Raw genomic sequence first — 16,742 nt, 5'->3', positions numbered from 1 at the left:
TGTTATTTACGATGGTGGTGCAGATGGTTAGTGTTGGTGGTGGTGATGATGATGGTGATGATTGTGATGCTGAAATGAGACTGAAAACCAACTGAGAATGGATTACTTCTCCTTAAAGCCTAAAATTGGACTCTGGACTTTGATGGAGTTGAACTATGGTTCTTCAATACCTTGTCCTTGCTCCATTACAACTACTTTTTAAAAACAAGTTGAGCTTTTTTCTAGGGATTAAAAGAAATCTAACAGTTGAAATAATTATAGTGAGGTCTGTTATATCCTTATTTAACCTACTCAAGTAAAGCCTGAATCATTCTGATCATCTTTATTCAACTGTTATTTGGTTGAAATCCCATTATGCTTCCCTGTGTTTGTTCATGTCCTTTCTAATTTTCTTATTATCAGGAGAAATATTCTTTCCAGAGCAGTGGTAAATTTCTTACCTTCTGTGGGATGATGTCATCCCGTCTGTGTGTTGCACACAGACTTATTTCATGACCCTGAGCAGCACCCTATACCCAGGCATTATTTGAGAAATGACCTCCTAGCTCTCTCTACATCCTGGCTTGGGTAACTGACATTTATTTTCACTTTAATATGTGAACTACAGAGCCTACCAGTGGGATTCTCGCTGGGAGATATGCCAAACCAATTCTGGCAGACGCCATTGGAAGGCATCATGTTTAGACAGAAATCCCAAGAGCTGCCGAGTCTTTGCAGCAATCCTATGTCAAAATGAGGTAGACATGAAAAACCTTTTATTTTAGGAAGGTGGAAATAAATGTGGGTATTCAAAAAATTCCAAAGAAAAACAACTGTTCATTTTTTTTTCACCCCTTCCCCTAAAGATTGTCTGCAGCATCCCCACATCATGTGTAGTACTCCAGCATTTCAGAATTGATGGGCTCCAGATGCAATCACAATTTGAACTTACTGGCCATGGCCAGTCTGACCTTGACCTCACATGTTTCTCTAGCCCTATGTTCACCAAGAAGAAACCATGGAATAATGAGGCTATCAACCAAGTCCACTGGCTGGAAAAACCCTTTAAACATAACTTCAAAGGCAAACATTATTTGAAAAACACAGTGTAAGCAGGAGAAAAAAGAAGGGCGGTTATAAGCTGCTAGCAATTAGGCACTAATTAGGTTTGTTCCGTTCCTTAGCTGCCCAGTTCAGCAGCACCATTTGTATCTCTTTCAAATGTTTGGGGATTCCTCTTAGTGAAACCAAACCACAGTTTGCAGACTAACTTATAATAAAGGTACATCATAAATATATCCAGATCTAACTGACTAACTGAATTCTCAATTTCCTTTATAGTAAAAACCCAATTGAATGGAAAGCTGACACCATGTCTGTTTGGCTCATCAGTGTAGCCCTGTAAGTTAGCACAGAGCCTGGAACATAATAATTGTGCAAAAAGCACATTATTGAATTAATTTATTTTTGTTAATACTCATGACATCTATTTCAAAAATTGTGGAAATGAATTTATTTCTAGCTGATTGAGTGGGGGATATTTACACTAAGTAACTTATTTAAACTACCAGTTATAAAATAAATAAGTTACAGGTATATAATGTACAGCACAGGGAATATAGTCAATATTATAACAATTTTGTAGGGTGCCTAATCTATATATATAACTAATTACTATATTATACACCTGAAGTTATTTTAATATTATGAGGAAATTATACTTCAATAAAATAAAAAAATAAACAGGCTTTAAAGAGAAAGAAAATGATTAAATATTTCTTCTATGGTACCTTCTTTGATGATTAATTCTTACTCTGTAGTAGTATGGATGTAAAACATATAATTGATTAGACCAGATATATCAACATCCCAGTTACCCCAGAGAATTCTTGTATCCTTTTTGACAATAAATTTCTGATTTAATATTTCATTTTCAAAAGTCTTTTTTCTGCCATAGAAGTGAAATGTGATAGGCACTTGGATATTTTCTAAGTTGAGCTCTTATGAATCCATGGGTATGAGGCAAATGATCGGTATAGCAGGATCTCCAGAGGCCGGCAGGCATAAAAATTCTCAGAGCCAAGTTACATTTTAGGAATGACCTGTATTCCATCAATGGCTTTAAGTGTCTTTCATTTCATTTACTGCATAACATGAAAGAGATGTTATGTACTGTGGAATATATTGGAAATGGAATAATAAGAAAGACATGGTCTCGACCTCAACAAACTTATAATCAAACAAATAAAAAGGGAAAGAGCAACTCAGGCAAAACAGGCAGCAGTCAGGACAAGATTGGCTCCAAACCTATGTTCACTAGATAGAAAGAGGCAAAAGGCCCAGTATAGAGACTTTGCCTGAAAACAGGTTTATATTGAAGTTCCAGATGAGCAGATGGAAACCAGTAGTCAGCTAGTGGGAGCAAAGTAGCAAGGGGCCCCATAGTAACCAGTGGAGATGCAGAAGCACAACACTGGGATCAGATTCATTTTACTCTCAAAAGCAATTTACCTCCCGTGCTTTCATTACTTTGGTTTCTCTCTTGCACTGATTGGACCAGATCCCTGATAGGGGTTATCCAAAGAGCTCCTCTCCAGCCAGAGTCCAAGGAGGGAGCCTGAGGCCAGTGCCATCGAGGCTCCAAGGGGGCCACCATACATGCATGATCTCAGCGTGGCCTTGGCCATGGAACTCTGGCCATGGCTGACTGCACACTGCTGCAGCTGCTGCTCCTGTTGCTGCTTGTGCAGCTGAGCTGCACGGCCAGGTTCTAAGCCAAGATCACCCTGTACTGCATGCTCTGCTGTATGGTCGTCACTGTGGCCATGGTCACCTGCCTGCTGTGTCACTGTGGCCAGATAGTGGAGAAGGTGAGCATCATCAGTTGGCTCATCCAGTCCTTCAAGTACATATACTGCATTCACTTTGAGATTAAGGGCTGCCAGAAGCTGGAGGTGGACCACCCCTGTGTCATCATCTCTAACCACCAGAGCATCCTGGGCATAGTGGTCTCATGGAGGCCCTTCCTGAATGCAGACTGCCAAGCAGAAGCTGTTCTTCATAGGATGCATGGGCCTGATCATGTGTACCTTGCGGCATCTTCATTGCCAATGCAAATGATTAGTAAACAATCTATAATAGGAATAGAAAAGAGTTTTATTCAAGCCAAACTGAGGACTGTAGCCCTGGAGACACAGATTCAAGAAGCACTTGAATTGTGTTCTGCCTGACCACAAAATGAGGGAGGCTTATATAGGCAAAACCCACAAAGTTGCATAAGTTGTTTGTCAAGAATTAGGATTAGAACCGGCAAGAAGAAAGGGTGCTTGTTAAGCAAGGATTGTTTGGGGACTGAATGGTTGCATAGTTACAAGGGGAGACCTTGAGACCATAAGGTTGCAGCAGGCACCTGCTAGCAGATGTTGTTTTGAGAATAGTTGGTGGTGTCCTTGAGTTTGATACAGTTCAGAAAATTCAAGTTCTCAGTGGTGCAGGAGCGTGTCTGAAACCACACCCACGATGGCCACCTGGCTCCATTTTGAATGCTTGAACCACAGTTACTCCATTTTTATTTTTTAAATACATTCTTTAATGGTTAAAGCCCATGTACAATGCATGCTTGACAGTACATAGACAGACTGTTCTAATTAACATAAAGTTCAAGCCAAATCATGTATAAACTAGGATGAATTCCCCATACCTTAATTTGTGAAAATCTCTTCTATCATCAACTGACAAAGTACCAGGACCATGATGGCACACGTGGGCTTGGGCATGGTCAGAGAGAACCTTGAAGTGTGACTCTACCCTGAGGGCATGCGGAACGACAATAGGACCTGCTGCCTTTCAAGAGAGGAGCCTTCTACCTGGTTATGGTTGCCCCTCGCCTCTGTGTTATACTCTACCTTCTCCTTCTACAACCCCAAGAGGAAGCTCTTCACCTCAGGAATGGTCAAGAGGAAGGTGCTGGATGCCACCCCCACCAGCAGCCACCCTGTGGCTGGATGTTCCCAAGCTCATGGACACCAGCTGCCATGAGCTTGGGAACATCTAAGTCCCAAGGACCACCTTGAGGACCACCTTCTCCCACATGTCCAAGATACCCCAGAAAAACGGGGCCACTGCAGGGCCTGGTGCCCAGCCAGCCCAGTAGCTAAGGCCATGGGTGGGTCAGGAGCTGAGGGAAGGACCTGGCTAGAGAATGGACAGAGGGACCCCAGCCCTGGCTGCCAAATAATACTATGTCATAGTCGTGCTGCTCTCCCCCTTGCATTCAGGACCCCTAAAGTGGAAGCCTCTTTCTGTCATTGGCCTCAGACCCAGGCCCCTGATGTCCCCTCAAAGGAGAGTGTGCCAGACCCTCAACAAGCTCTGAAGGCAAAGCCTTGCCCACTGTCATGCCTCCAAGATCCAAGAGTAGGAGCAGGCCTGGGGCTCCAGATGGGCTGACAGGGCTGGGCTGGGCTGGGCTGCAAGGCCTTGGGATGAATGGCCAGAGATGAGACCCTCTGTGGTCCTGCCTGGGCCTGTGGGGTGCAGAGTCAGGCTTTGGGGGCCCAGCCACAGCCTGCATTGGTCTTTCAGGGAGAGGAGGAGCTCTGGGGGGGTGGAAGGAGCAGACCCCAGTTTTGTACACTCTTGAAAGTGCAAAATAAATAAACAAACAAATAAAATTTTAAAAGTAAAGGTGTGGCCGTGAGAAGCCTGCAAATCTGCTAACATCATTGACCTTTCACTCTGTGTGTTTCCTTTTATCTGCAGAACCGCCCAAAGTCACTGTTATGCCCAAGAACCAGTCTTTTACAGGTGGATCTGAGGTCTCCATCATGTGTTCTGCAACAGGTTATCCCAAACCAAAGATCACCTGGACCATGAATGATATGTTTATTGTGGGTTCACACAGGTACTGGGTTTGTATCATGTTCTTTGTTTTTACTGAGTGAGAGACGTTGGTGAAATTTCTGGACAATACTAATCTGACCAAATCCCTAAGGTTAAGGGAGATTTGACCCAAATCCACAGCTTTAGATTTTCTGAATAGGCCAGGAAATGTCAGTAAAATAATAAATGATGAATGTATAGAGTTTGAGGTTCTAAAGTCTTGAATTCAATAACTGGGACTAAGTGCTTCCTAATACTTTGCTTTGCAAACATAACACTGTAACAGTTGGTTTACCTTGAATAATTGAAATGGGGATAATAAACTTTCTGTGGGTAAAGTAATGTGTAGTTTTAACCCATCTACTAGAGGTTTGGTCCTGAGATTTAACAGAAGAGAGCGGGAGAGACAAAGGACAGAACAGTAGCTCTAATTAAAGTGTATGCAGACATTCTTCGTAACTCCTGCTTGCTGCTGCCATACTATCGTACACTGAGAGGTATTTTATTCTGCTGGATGCTTTTAAAAGAAAATGAATCCTCTCATGCTCAAAGAGAGTACTGAACACGAAGGGCATAAGCAATGAAGTTTCCAGCCATCGGGCTTCCATTACTCTGGGTTTGGCAGGGGGAGAAGGGCTTAGGTGTGAGCCAGATTCTATTTCTGGTCTCTTCACAGACTCACTTGAGATGTGAGGCATTGCATCTCTCAGGTTTTCATTTTGGGGAACTGTTTAGCTTAGAAGTTCACACAGAGCAAAATTGCCTGGGTGCAAATTCCACTTCTTCCCTTTACTAACCCTGACTCCGGGCAAGTTGTATAACCTCTTTGCTCATCTGTATAACAGAGATAATAGGATCCAACTCATTGGGTTGTTAGGAAGATTTAAAGCATTGATAAATGTAAAGGTCCTAAAGCAGCCCTGATACATGGCAAGTACTAGATATGTGGGACCTATTGTTATTATCATTATAACATTTCTGCTTATAAAATGATGATGTTAATCATTTCTGCAGTCAGCACCACAAACATAACTCTAAAATATTTGAAAGGAAGGTGCTATAGTTCCTTGATACTATTATTAGAATATTTTCAATTTTATTTTCTTTTTGTCTGTAGGTATAGGATGACCTCAGAAGGTACCTTATTTATCAAAAATGCAGTTCCCAAAGATGCAGGGATTTATGGTTGCCTGGCAAGTAATTCAGCTGGAATGGATAAACAGACTTCTACCCTCAGATACACTGGCAAGTATCATCAGTTTAAAAGGCAGTACAAATAGTATGAATATCATATCAAGCAATGTAACTGTACTTTCTTGAAAATTAATATTAGGAATGAGTTATACCCAGTTGTATAATTTATTGTTTGTTTCACACATTGATTAAAGCAAATATTGTAAATAATTTAAGTTAAAAGTTCAGGGAGTGAATAGATTCGGTAATCAACAGAAATCAAGGAAGCTTCCAGATTATGGAAGAGTTCCAGAATGTCCACAGAGTTCTGTTCTTCCATGATTCATCTGTTCTTTGTAATATTTTACTTACAAATTAATAAATTCTGTATCCTTCCTAGTTTACCTCAACTTTCTTTTTTTTTTTTAACATCTTTTTTGGAGTATTATTGCTTTACAATGATGTGTTAGTTTCTGCTGTATAACAAAGTGAATCAGTTATACATATACATATGTTCCCATACCTCTTCCCTCTTGTGTCTCCCTCCCTCCCACCCTCCCTATCCCATCCCTCTAGGTGGTCACAAACCACTGAGCTGATATCCCTGTGCCATGCGGCTGCTTCCCACTAGCTATCTATTTTACGTTTGGTAGTGTATAAATGTCCATGCCGCTCTCACTTTGTCACAGCTTACCCTTCCTCCTCCCCATATCCTCAAGTCCATTCTCTAGTAGGTCTGTGTCTTTATTCCCGTCTTACCCCTAGGTTCTTCATGACATTTTTTAAAATTCTTAGATTCCATATATATATGTGTTAGCATATGGTATTTATCTTTCTCTTTCTGACTTACTTCACTCTGTACGACAGACTCTAGGTCCATCCAACTCACTACAAATATCTCAATTTCGTTTCTTTTTATGGCTGAGTAATATTCCATTGTATATATGTGCCACATCTTCTTTATCCATTCATCCGATGATGGACACTTAGGTTGCTTCCTTCTCCTGGCTATTGTAAATAGAGCTGCAATGAACATTTTGGTACATGAGGCTTTTTGAATTCTGGTTTGCTCAGGGTATATGCCCAGTATTGGGATTGCTGGGTTGTATGGTAGTTCTATTTGTAGTTTTTAAGGAACCTCCATACTGTTCTCCATAGTGGCTGTATCAATTTACATTCCCACCAGCAGTGCAAGAGTGTTCCCTTTTCTCCACACCCTCTCCAGCATTAATTGTTTCTAGATTTTTTGATGATGGCCATTCTGACTGGTGTGAGATGATATCTCATTGTAGTTTTGATTTGCATTTCTCTACTGATTAATGATGTTGAGCATTCTTTCATGTGTTTGTTGGCAATCTGTATATCTTCTTTGGAAAAATGTCCATTTAGGTCTTGTGCCCATTTTTGGATTGGGTGGTTTTTTTGTTATTGAGCTGCATGAGCTACTTGTAAATTTTGAAGATTAATCCATTGTCCCTTGCTTCATTTGCAAATATTTTCTCCCATTCTGAGGGTTGTCTTTTGGTTTTGTTTATGGTTTCCTTTGCTGTGCAAAAGCATTTAAGTTTCATTATGTCCCATTTGTTTATTTTGTTTTTATTTCCATTTCTCTAGGAGGTGGGTCAAAAAGGATCTTCCTGTGATTTATGTCATAGAGTGTTCTGCCTGTGTTTTCTTCTAAGAGTTTGATAGTTTCTGGCCTTACATTTAGGTCTTTAATCCATTTTGAGCTTATTTTTGTGTATGGTGTTAGGGAGTGATCTAATCTCATACTTTTACATGTCCCTGTCCAGTTTTCCCAGCAGCACTTATTGAAGAAGCTGTCCTTTCTCCACTGTACATTCCTGCCTCCTTTATCAAAGATAAGGTGACCATATGTGTGGGGTTTATCTCTGGGCTTTCTATCCTGTTCCATTGACCTATGTTTCTGTTTTTGTGCCAATACCATACTGTCTTGATTACTGTAGCTTTGTAGTATAGTCTGAAGTCAGGGAGCCTGATTCCTCCAGCTCCGTTTTTTGTTCTCAGGATTGCTTTGGCTATTCGGGGTCTTTTGTGTTTCCATACAAATTGTGAAATTTTTTGTTCTAGTTCTGTGAAAAGTGCCATTGGTAGTTTGATAGGGATTGCATTGAATCTGTAGATTGCTTTGGGTAGTAGAGTCATTATCACAATGTTGATTCTTCCAATCCAAGAACATGGTACATCTCTCCATCTATTTGTATCATCTTTAATTTCTGTCATCAGTGTCTTATAATTTTCTGCATACAGGTCTTTTGTCTCCTTAGGTAGGTTTATTCCTAGATATTTTATTCTTTTTGTTGCAGTGGTAAATGGGAGTCTTTTCTTAATATCACTTTCAGATTTTTCATCATTAGTGTATAGGAATGCCAGAGATTTCTGTGCATTAATTTTGTATCCTGCTACTTTACCAAATTCATTGATTAGCTCTAGTAGTTTTCTGGTAGCATCTTTAGGATTCTCTATGTATAGTATCATGTCATCTGCAAACAGTGACAGCTTTACTTCTTCTTTTCTGATTTGGATTCCTTTTATTTCCTTTTCTTCCCTGAATGCTGTGGCTAAAACTTCCAAAACTATGTTGAATAATAGTGGTGAGAGTGGGCAACCTTGTCTTGTTTCTGATCTTAGTGGAAATGGTTTCAGTTTTTCACCATTGAGGATGATGTTGGCTGTGGGTTTGTTACATATGGCCTTTTTTATGTTGAGGAAAGTTCCGTCTATGCCTACTTTCTGCGGGGTTTTTATCATAAATGGGTGTTGAATTTTGTTGAAACCTTTCTCTGCATCTGTTGATATGATCATATGGTTTTTCTCCTTCAGTTTGTTAATATGGTGTATCACGTTGATTGATGCATATATTGAAGAATCCTTGCATTCCTGGAATAAACCCCACTTGATCATGGTGTATGATCCTTTTAATGTGCTGTTGCATTCTTTTTGCTAGTATTTTGTTGAGGGTTTTTGCATCTATGTTCATCAGTGATATTGGCCTGTAGTTTTCTTTCTTTGCAACATCTCTGTCTGGTTTTGGTATCAGGGTGTTGGTGGCCTCATAGAATGAGTTTGGAAGTGTTCCTCCCTCTGCTATATTTTGGAAGAGTTTGAGAAGGATAGGTGTTAGCTCTTCTCTAAATGTTTGATAGAATTCACCTGTGAAGCCATCTGGTCCTGGGCATTTCTTTGTTGGAAGATTTTACTCAGAGTTTCAATTTCAGTGCTTGTGAAGGGTCTGTTCATATGTTCTATTTCTTCCTGATTCAGTCTTGGCAGGTTGTGCATTTCTAAGAATTTGTCCATTTCTTCCAGGTTGTCCATTTTATTGGCATAGAGTTGCTTGTAGTAATTCTTCCAGGTTGTCCATTTTATTGGCATAGAGTTGCTTGTAGTAATCTCTCATGATCTTTTGTATTTCTGCAGTGTCAGTTGTTACTTCTCCTTTTTCGTTTCTAATTCTATTGATTTGAGTCTTCTCCCTCTTTTTCTTGATGATTCTGGCTAATGGTTTATCAATTTTGTTTATCTTCTCAAAGAACCAGCTTTTAGTTTTATTGATCTTTGCTATCGTTTCCTTCATTTCTTTTTCATTTATTTCTGATCTGATCTTTATGATTTCTTTCCTTCTGCTAACGTTGGGGTATTTTTGTTCTTTTTTCTCTAATTGCTTTAGGTGCAAGGTTCGGTTGTTTATTTGAGATTTTTCCTGTTTCTTAAGGTAGGATTGTATTGCTATAAACTTCCCTCTTAGAACTGCTTTTGCTGCATCCCATAGGTTGTGGGTCATCGTGTCTCCATTGTCATTTGTTTCTAGGTATTTTTTGATTTCCTCTCTGATTTCCTCAGTTATCACTTCGTTATTAAGTATTGTATTGTTTAGCCTCCATGTGTTTGTATTTTTTACAGATCTTTTCCTGTAATTGATATCTAGTCTCATAGCATTGTGGTCGGAAAAGATACTTGATACACTTTCAATTTTCTTAAATTTACCAAGGCTTGATTTGTGACCCAAGATATGATCTATCCTGGAGAATGTTCCATGAGCACTTGAGAAAAATGTGTATTCTGTTGTTTTTGGATGGAATGTCCTATAAATACCAATTAAGTCCATGTTGTTTAATGTATCATTTAAAGCTTGTGTTTCCTTATTTATTTTCATTTTGGATGATCTGTCCGTTGGTGAAAGTGGGGTGTTAAATCCTGTACTATGAATGTGTTATTGTTGATTTCCCCTTTTATGGCTGTTAGTATTTGCCTTATGTATTGAAGTGCTCCGGTGTTGGGTGCATAAATATTTACAATTGTTATATCTTCTCCTTTGATCCATCCCTTGATCATTATGTAGTGTCCTTCTTTGTCTCTTGTAATAGTCTTTATTTTAAAGTCTATTTTTTTCTGATATGAGAATTGCTACTCCCAGTTTCTTTTGATTTCCATTTGCATGGAGTATCTTTTTCCATCCCCTCACTTTCAGTCTGTATGTGTCCCTAGGTCTGAAGTGGGTCTCTTTTGGACAGCATATATATGGGTCTTGTTTCTCTGTCCATTCAGCCAGTCTTTGTCTTTTGGTGGGAGCATTTAATCCACTTACATTTAAGGTAATTATCGATATGTATGTTCCTATTCCCATTTTCTTAATTGTTTTGGGTTTGTTATTGTAGGTCTTTTCCTTCTCTTGTGTTTCTTGCCTAGACAATTTTTTTTAGCATATGTTGTAAAGCTGGTTTGGTGGTGCTTAATTCTCTCAGCTTTTGCTTGTCTGTAAAGTTTTTAATTTCTCCATCAAATCTGAATGAGGTCCTTGCTGGGTAGAGTAATCTTGGTTGTAGGTTTTTCTCCTTCATCACTTTAAATATGTCCAGCCACTCCCTTCTGGCTTGCAGAGTTTCTGCTGAAAGATCAGCTCTTAACCTTATGGGGATTCCCTTGTTTGTTATTTGTCATTTTTTCCTTGCTGCTTTTAATATGTTTTCTTTGTATTTAATTTTTATAGTTTTTTTTTTTTTTCTTGCGTTACACGGGCCTCTCACTGCAGTGGTCTCTCCCGTTGCAGAGCACAGACCCCCGACGCGCAGGCCCAGCCGCCATGGCTCATGGGCTTAGCATCTCTGCGGCATGTGGGATCTTCCCCGACCGGGGCATGAGCCCATGTCCCCTGCATCGACAGGCGGACTCCCAACCACTGCGCCACCAGGGAAGCCCTGATAGTTTGATTAATATGTGTCTTGGCATGTTTCTCCTTGGATTTATCCTGTATGGGACTCTCTGTGCTTCCTTGACTTGATTAACTTATTTCCTTCCCTATATTAGGGAAGTTTTCAACTATAATCTCTTCATATATTTTCTCAGCCCCTTTCTTTTTCTCTTCTTCTTCTGGGACCCCTATAATTCGAATGTTGGTGCATTTAATGTTGTCCCAGATGTCTCTGAGACTGTCCTCAGTTCTTTTCATTCTTTTTTCTTTATTCTGCTCTGAAGTAGTTATTTCCACTATTTTATCTTCCAGGTCACTTTTCCGTTCTTCTGCCTCAGTTATTCTGCTATTGATCCCTTCTAGAGTATTTTTAATTTCATTTATTTTGTTGTTTATTGTTGCTTCTTTCCTCTTTAGTTCTTCTAGGTCCTTGTTAAATGTTTCTTGCATTGTCTGTACTCTATTTCCAAAATTTTGGATCATCTTTACTGTCATTATTCTGAATTCTTTTTCAGGTACACTGCCTATTTCTTCTTCATTTGTTAGGTCTGGTGGGTTTTTACCTTGCTCCTTAATTTGCTGTGTTTTTTTTCTTCTTTTGCCTTCCTTACTGTGTTTGGGGTCTCCTTTTTTCAGGCTGCAGGTTCGTAGTTCCTGTTGCTTCTGGTGTCCGTCCCCAGTGGCTAAGGTTGGTTCAGTGGGTTGTGTAGGCTTCCTGCTGGAGGGGACTAGTGCCTGTGTTCTGGTGGATGAGGCTGGATGTTTTCTTTCTGGTGGGCAGGTTCATGTCTGGTGGTGTGTTTTGGGGTGTCTGTGGCCTTATTGCGATTTTAGGCAGCCTCTCTGCTAATGGATGGGGCTGTGTTCCTGTCTTACTAGTTGTTTGGCATAGGGTGTCCAGCACTGTAGCTTGCTGGTCGTTGAGTGAAGCTGTGTCTTGCCATTTAGATGGAGATCTCTGGAAGAGTTTCGCCGTTTGATATTACATGGAGCTGGGAGGTCCCCTGTGGACCAGTGTCCTGAAGTTTGCTCTCCCACCTCAGAGGCACAGCACTGACTCCTTGCTGTAGCACCAAGAGGCTTTCATCCACACGGCTCAGAATAAAAGGGAGAAAAAGTAGAAAGAAAGAAAGAGAGAGAGAGAGGGAGGGAGGGAGGAAGGAAGGAAGGAAGGAAGGGGATAAAATAAAATAAAGTAAGATAAAAAAATAAAGTTATTAAATTTAAAAAAAGTGTTTTTTTTAAATTAAAGAAAAAAACCCAAAAAACTGACGGACAGAACCCCAGGACAAATGGTGAAAGCAAAGCTATACAGACAAAATCTCACACAGAAGCATACACATAAACACTCACAAAAAGAGGAGAAGGGGAAAAAATAATATATCTTGTTCTCAAAGTCCACCTTCTCAATTTGGGATGATTCCTTGTCTATTCAGGTATTCCACAGATGCAGGGTACATTAAGTTGATTGTGGAGATTTAATCTGCTGCTCCTGAGGCTGCTGGGAGAGATTTCCCTTTCTCTTTGTTCACACAGCTCCCGGGGTTCAGCTTTGGATTTGGCCCCGCCTCTATGTGTAGGTCACCTGAGGGCGTCTGTTCTTCGCTCAGACAGGACGGGGTTAAAGGAGCCGCTGACCCGGGGATTCTGGCTTACTCAGGCCGCGGGGAGGGAGGGGTATGGATGCGGGGCGAGCCTGCGGCGGCAGAGGCCGGCGTGACATTGCACCAGCCTGAGGTGCACTGTGCGTTCTCCCGGGGAAGTTGTCCATGGATCACAGGACCCTGGCAGTGGTGGGCTGCACAGGGTCTCGGGAGGGGAGGTGGGGATAGTGACCTGTGCTCGCACACAGGCTTCTTGGTGGCGGCAGCAGCGGCCCTAGCGTCTCATGCCCGTCTCTGTGGTCCGTGTTATTAGCCGCGGCTCGTGCCCGTCTCTGGATCTCCTTTAAGCGGCGCTCTTAATCCACTGTCCTCGTGCACCAGATAACAAAGAGGGAAGAAAAAGTCTCTTGCCTCTTCGGCAGCTCCAGACTTTTCCCTGGACTCCCTCCCGGCTAGCCGTGGTGCACTAGCCCCCTTCAGGCCGTGTTCACGCCGCCACCCACAGTCCTCTGCTTGCGATCCGACCGAAGCCCGAGCCTCAGCTCCCAGCCCCCACCCGCCCTGGTGGGTGAGCAGAGAAGCCTCTCTGGCTGGTGAGTGCTGGTCGGCACCGAGCCTCTGTGCGGGAATCTCTCCGCTTTGCCCTCCGCACCCCTGTTGCTGTGCTCTCCTCCACGGCACCAAGGCTTCCCCCTCCGCCACCTCCAGTCTCCGCCCACGAAGGGGCTTCCTAGTGTGTGGAAACCTTTCCTCCTTCACAGCTCCCTCCCAGAGGTGCAGGTCCCGTCTCTATTCTTTTTTCTCTGTTTTCTCTTTTTCCCTATCCAGGTACCTAGGGTGTTTCTTGCCTTTTGGGAGGTCTGAGGTCTTCTGCCAGCGTTCAGTGGGTGTTCTATAGGAGTAGTTCCACGTGTAGATGTATTTCTGATGTATCTGTTGGGAGGAAGCTGATCTGCGTGTCTTACCCTTCCTCCATCTTCCTCCTCTCCAGTTCACCTCAACTTTCATTTTACATTTTCCACTTATGTTCATATATATATATGTATAAATATATTTATACATATGAAACGTTATAATATTTCTGTTATAATTAAATATTTACAACATTTCTGTCACTTATCTAGGTATTACTTTTTGCTTTTCATCTTCAGTTTTTCCCCTCCAAACTCAAACATTTATTGAAGATATACTTTATGACAACAATCCTATAATATAATATTCCATAATATAGTAGAATATAATACATTCTAAGATGTATAATATAATCAAATCTATTATAATACATAACCATATATTCTAATAATATGTAATATAGAATACAATATTTCTTTCTTTTTTTTTTTTTTTTGTGGTACGTGGGCCTCTCACTGTTGTGGCCTCTCCTGTTGCGGAGCACAGGCTCTGAACGTGCAGACTCAGCGGCCATGGCTCGTGGGCCCAGCTGCTGCACGGCATGTGGGATCTTCCCGGACCTGGGCACGAACCCGTGTCCCCTGCATCGGCAGGCGGACTCTCAACCACTGCGCCACCAGGGAAGCCCCAATATTTCTTTCACTTTGGTCTTTCTTAGACAAATAAAGGACAAGGGTTATATGCTCAGTGTCATTTTGTAAACTGTGAATAATTAATGATTAGCAGTCCACCATTTCTCTCATTTTTCTTCATCATTCATAGTAAGGTAGTAAAATTGGCAGTGGAGAGGAAGGAATGTAAAAGAGCCCCAATAAAGATTGAGAATTGATGCAAGAGGGAAGAGATATGGGAACATATGTATATGTATAACTGATTCACTTTGTTATAAAGCAGAAACTAACACACCATGGTAAAGCAATTATACTCCAATAAAGATGTTAAAAAAAAAAAAAAGGTTGAGAATTTTAGGTGGTGTGTATAGATGAAGGAGGTAACAAAAATGTCACAAATAGTGGACCTAAAAGCCTGGGAAGAAGTCTAATTTATAGAAATGAGGAAGGCATGTGGTGAATAAGTTTAGAAGGGAAGATGGGCTCAAATTTAGAGATGGCAATTAAAAACGGTCATAGAACAGCCATGTGGAGAGGGAACAAACAGTTGGGAATGGGGGTTGAAACAGATTCTGCATTGCAGAAATGAATTTTGGTTCATTCACGAAGAAACCAAAATATTCCACCCATTTATTTAACTTAGTAATCACCCAAAGTATGTAAAATGCTGTGCTAGAGACTGCGGAATGTAAAATAAAAAATGTATGTCATGAGGTCCTTACTTTTCAAGAGTGTGAATGATGGGAGTGGATATCTGTAAATAAATATAATAAGGCAGACACGTAAGTACAAAAGTGGAAGGTTGGTGGAGGGGAAGATTAATTCTGACTGGGGAATTTGCAAACACTTCTTAAAGGAGATAGGTTTTAAGCTCAGCCTGGAAGAATGAGTGGGATTTGAAGAGTTGTGGCCAAGGGCATTTCAGGCAGAGGGGAAAACTTTAGCAAAAGCAGGAAGATGGGAGGGAATAGCGCATGTTTTGGACTACCAGTGTAGCTCCATACCTTGTGATAAGCAAGGAGGTGTAATGGAGCGTGAAGTTCAAAAGAAAGCCGTGCACCAGTTTATGATTTTTGAAAGCCGAACTAGGGAATTATGAAATGCAATCACCAAAGTTTTCTAGCCAAGGGGTAACAGGATCTTTGAGAAATTAACTCTTGGCTTTGTTTAAAACTACCTCAGTTGGAGTTAGGAAGTCCTAAAATATTCAGTTAAGAGAAAAATATGTGCATGAAGTAAAGCATTAGGCAAAGGGGTGAATCAGAGCTAAGGAAAGAAACTTAGAGAATGTCTGTATTTAACATCAAAGGGGAAAATAACGTTAAAAGTGGGAGACTCTACTTTTTATAGTTGCAAATTTTAGTCTTAGACTACAACTGTCTCTCTGTAGATAGACATGAATATCCTTAAAGTCACGTATAAAATGTGCATTGATTAATTGAAATGTGCATTACCTAGAAAATGTGCATCAATTAATTTCCTAAATTTTTGGACACTGTTTCATGAGAATTATTTTTTCCTAATATTCTTTTGGCCTTATAGATGATCTTTGCATCACACACATCTGTGTGCATATACATCATAAGAGTTTATTTCTGTTTGTAAAAACTGAGATAGCCACAAGCACGTAAATAATAATATTTTTTTTATTGGTTCATTTAGTAAACATAAACAAGGTGTAAGTGGCATTGTGTGAGACATTAATTATTTGCATGCTTGTTGTTTTCAGAAGCCCCGAAGTTGATCGTAATTCAGAGTGAGCTCTTGGTTGCCCTTGGGGATACAACAGTTATGGAATGTAAAACGTCTGGTGTTCCTCCACCTCAGGTTAAATGGTTCAAAGGTACATTTCTTAAGTATGTTCATGTCTGGTTCACTTAGTATTGTTTTCTCTTTTAGATAAAAATGGTTTGTTAAAAATTTGTTTTGGTATGTGACTTAGGAGCTCCATAAAATGTGCTTATGGTCCCACTAGAGACGATAGTTCAAAATTCTGCACTCTGAATGTCAGCATTTGACATCTGGTGTGGATTACAGGACCGTGAAAATCAAAGCAGGAAAACTTCGCCTGTGCTAATCCAGCTGAACGTTCTCTTTATTAGTTTAGGATTGTTTCCTGTAGAAAATTGTCCAAGAATACTCAGTTAATGTTTAAAATAGCTTCACTTATCTCAGTTCACTTTGCTTAGGCTCTCACAATTAGGAAGTTTTCTAGATTCTCCAGGACGCTTTCTATAAAGAGCTCAAATAAAGACATACCTCAAAAATTACAGTTGAATGACATTTGACTGAAAGACAAACGTATTTTGTGGTCAGCTTCATCATGCATGGTAGCTGTTTATATCAAGTATAGAAATTATCTGCCTCCAT

The 16,742-nt window shown here is 40.6% G+C and overlaps 1 protein-coding gene and 1 pseudogene across 7 annotated transcripts in view; both read left to right on the top strand.

Annotated features, from left to right (window-relative positions):
* The window catches only part of HMCN1 (hemicentin 1), a 755,474-nt gene that overhangs the window by 458,276 nt on the left and 280,456 nt on the right, over positions 1-16,742 (top strand). For all 7 annotated transcript variants that reach the window (XR_009531210.1, XM_060091137.1, XM_060091136.1 and 4 more), the window contains 3 exons: positions 4,741-4,882; positions 5,978-6,105; positions 16,102-16,215. Coding sequence is in view for 6 of the 7 variants with exons in the window: in XM_060091137.1 (XP_059947120.1) it covers positions 4,741-4,882; positions 5,978-6,105; positions 16,102-16,215 (384 nt within the window). In the remaining variant the exon portion in view is untranslated. The remainder of the gene's footprint in view (positions 1-4,740; positions 4,883-5,977; positions 6,106-16,101; positions 16,216-16,742) is intronic.
* Positions 2,665-4,132, top strand: LOC132483232 (1-acyl-sn-glycerol-3-phosphate acyltransferase beta-like; annotated as a pseudogene).

The sequence above is a fragment of the Mesoplodon densirostris genome, chromosome 2 (assembly GCF_025265405.1).
Source record: "Mesoplodon densirostris isolate mMesDen1 chromosome 2, mMesDen1 primary haplotype, whole genome shotgun sequence".
Taxonomy (NCBI): Eukaryota; Metazoa; Chordata; class Mammalia; order Artiodactyla; family Ziphiidae; genus Mesoplodon; species Mesoplodon densirostris.
The sequence above is the reverse complement of the archived record's forward strand: the minus strand, read 5'-3'. Positions and strand labels throughout refer to the sequence as shown.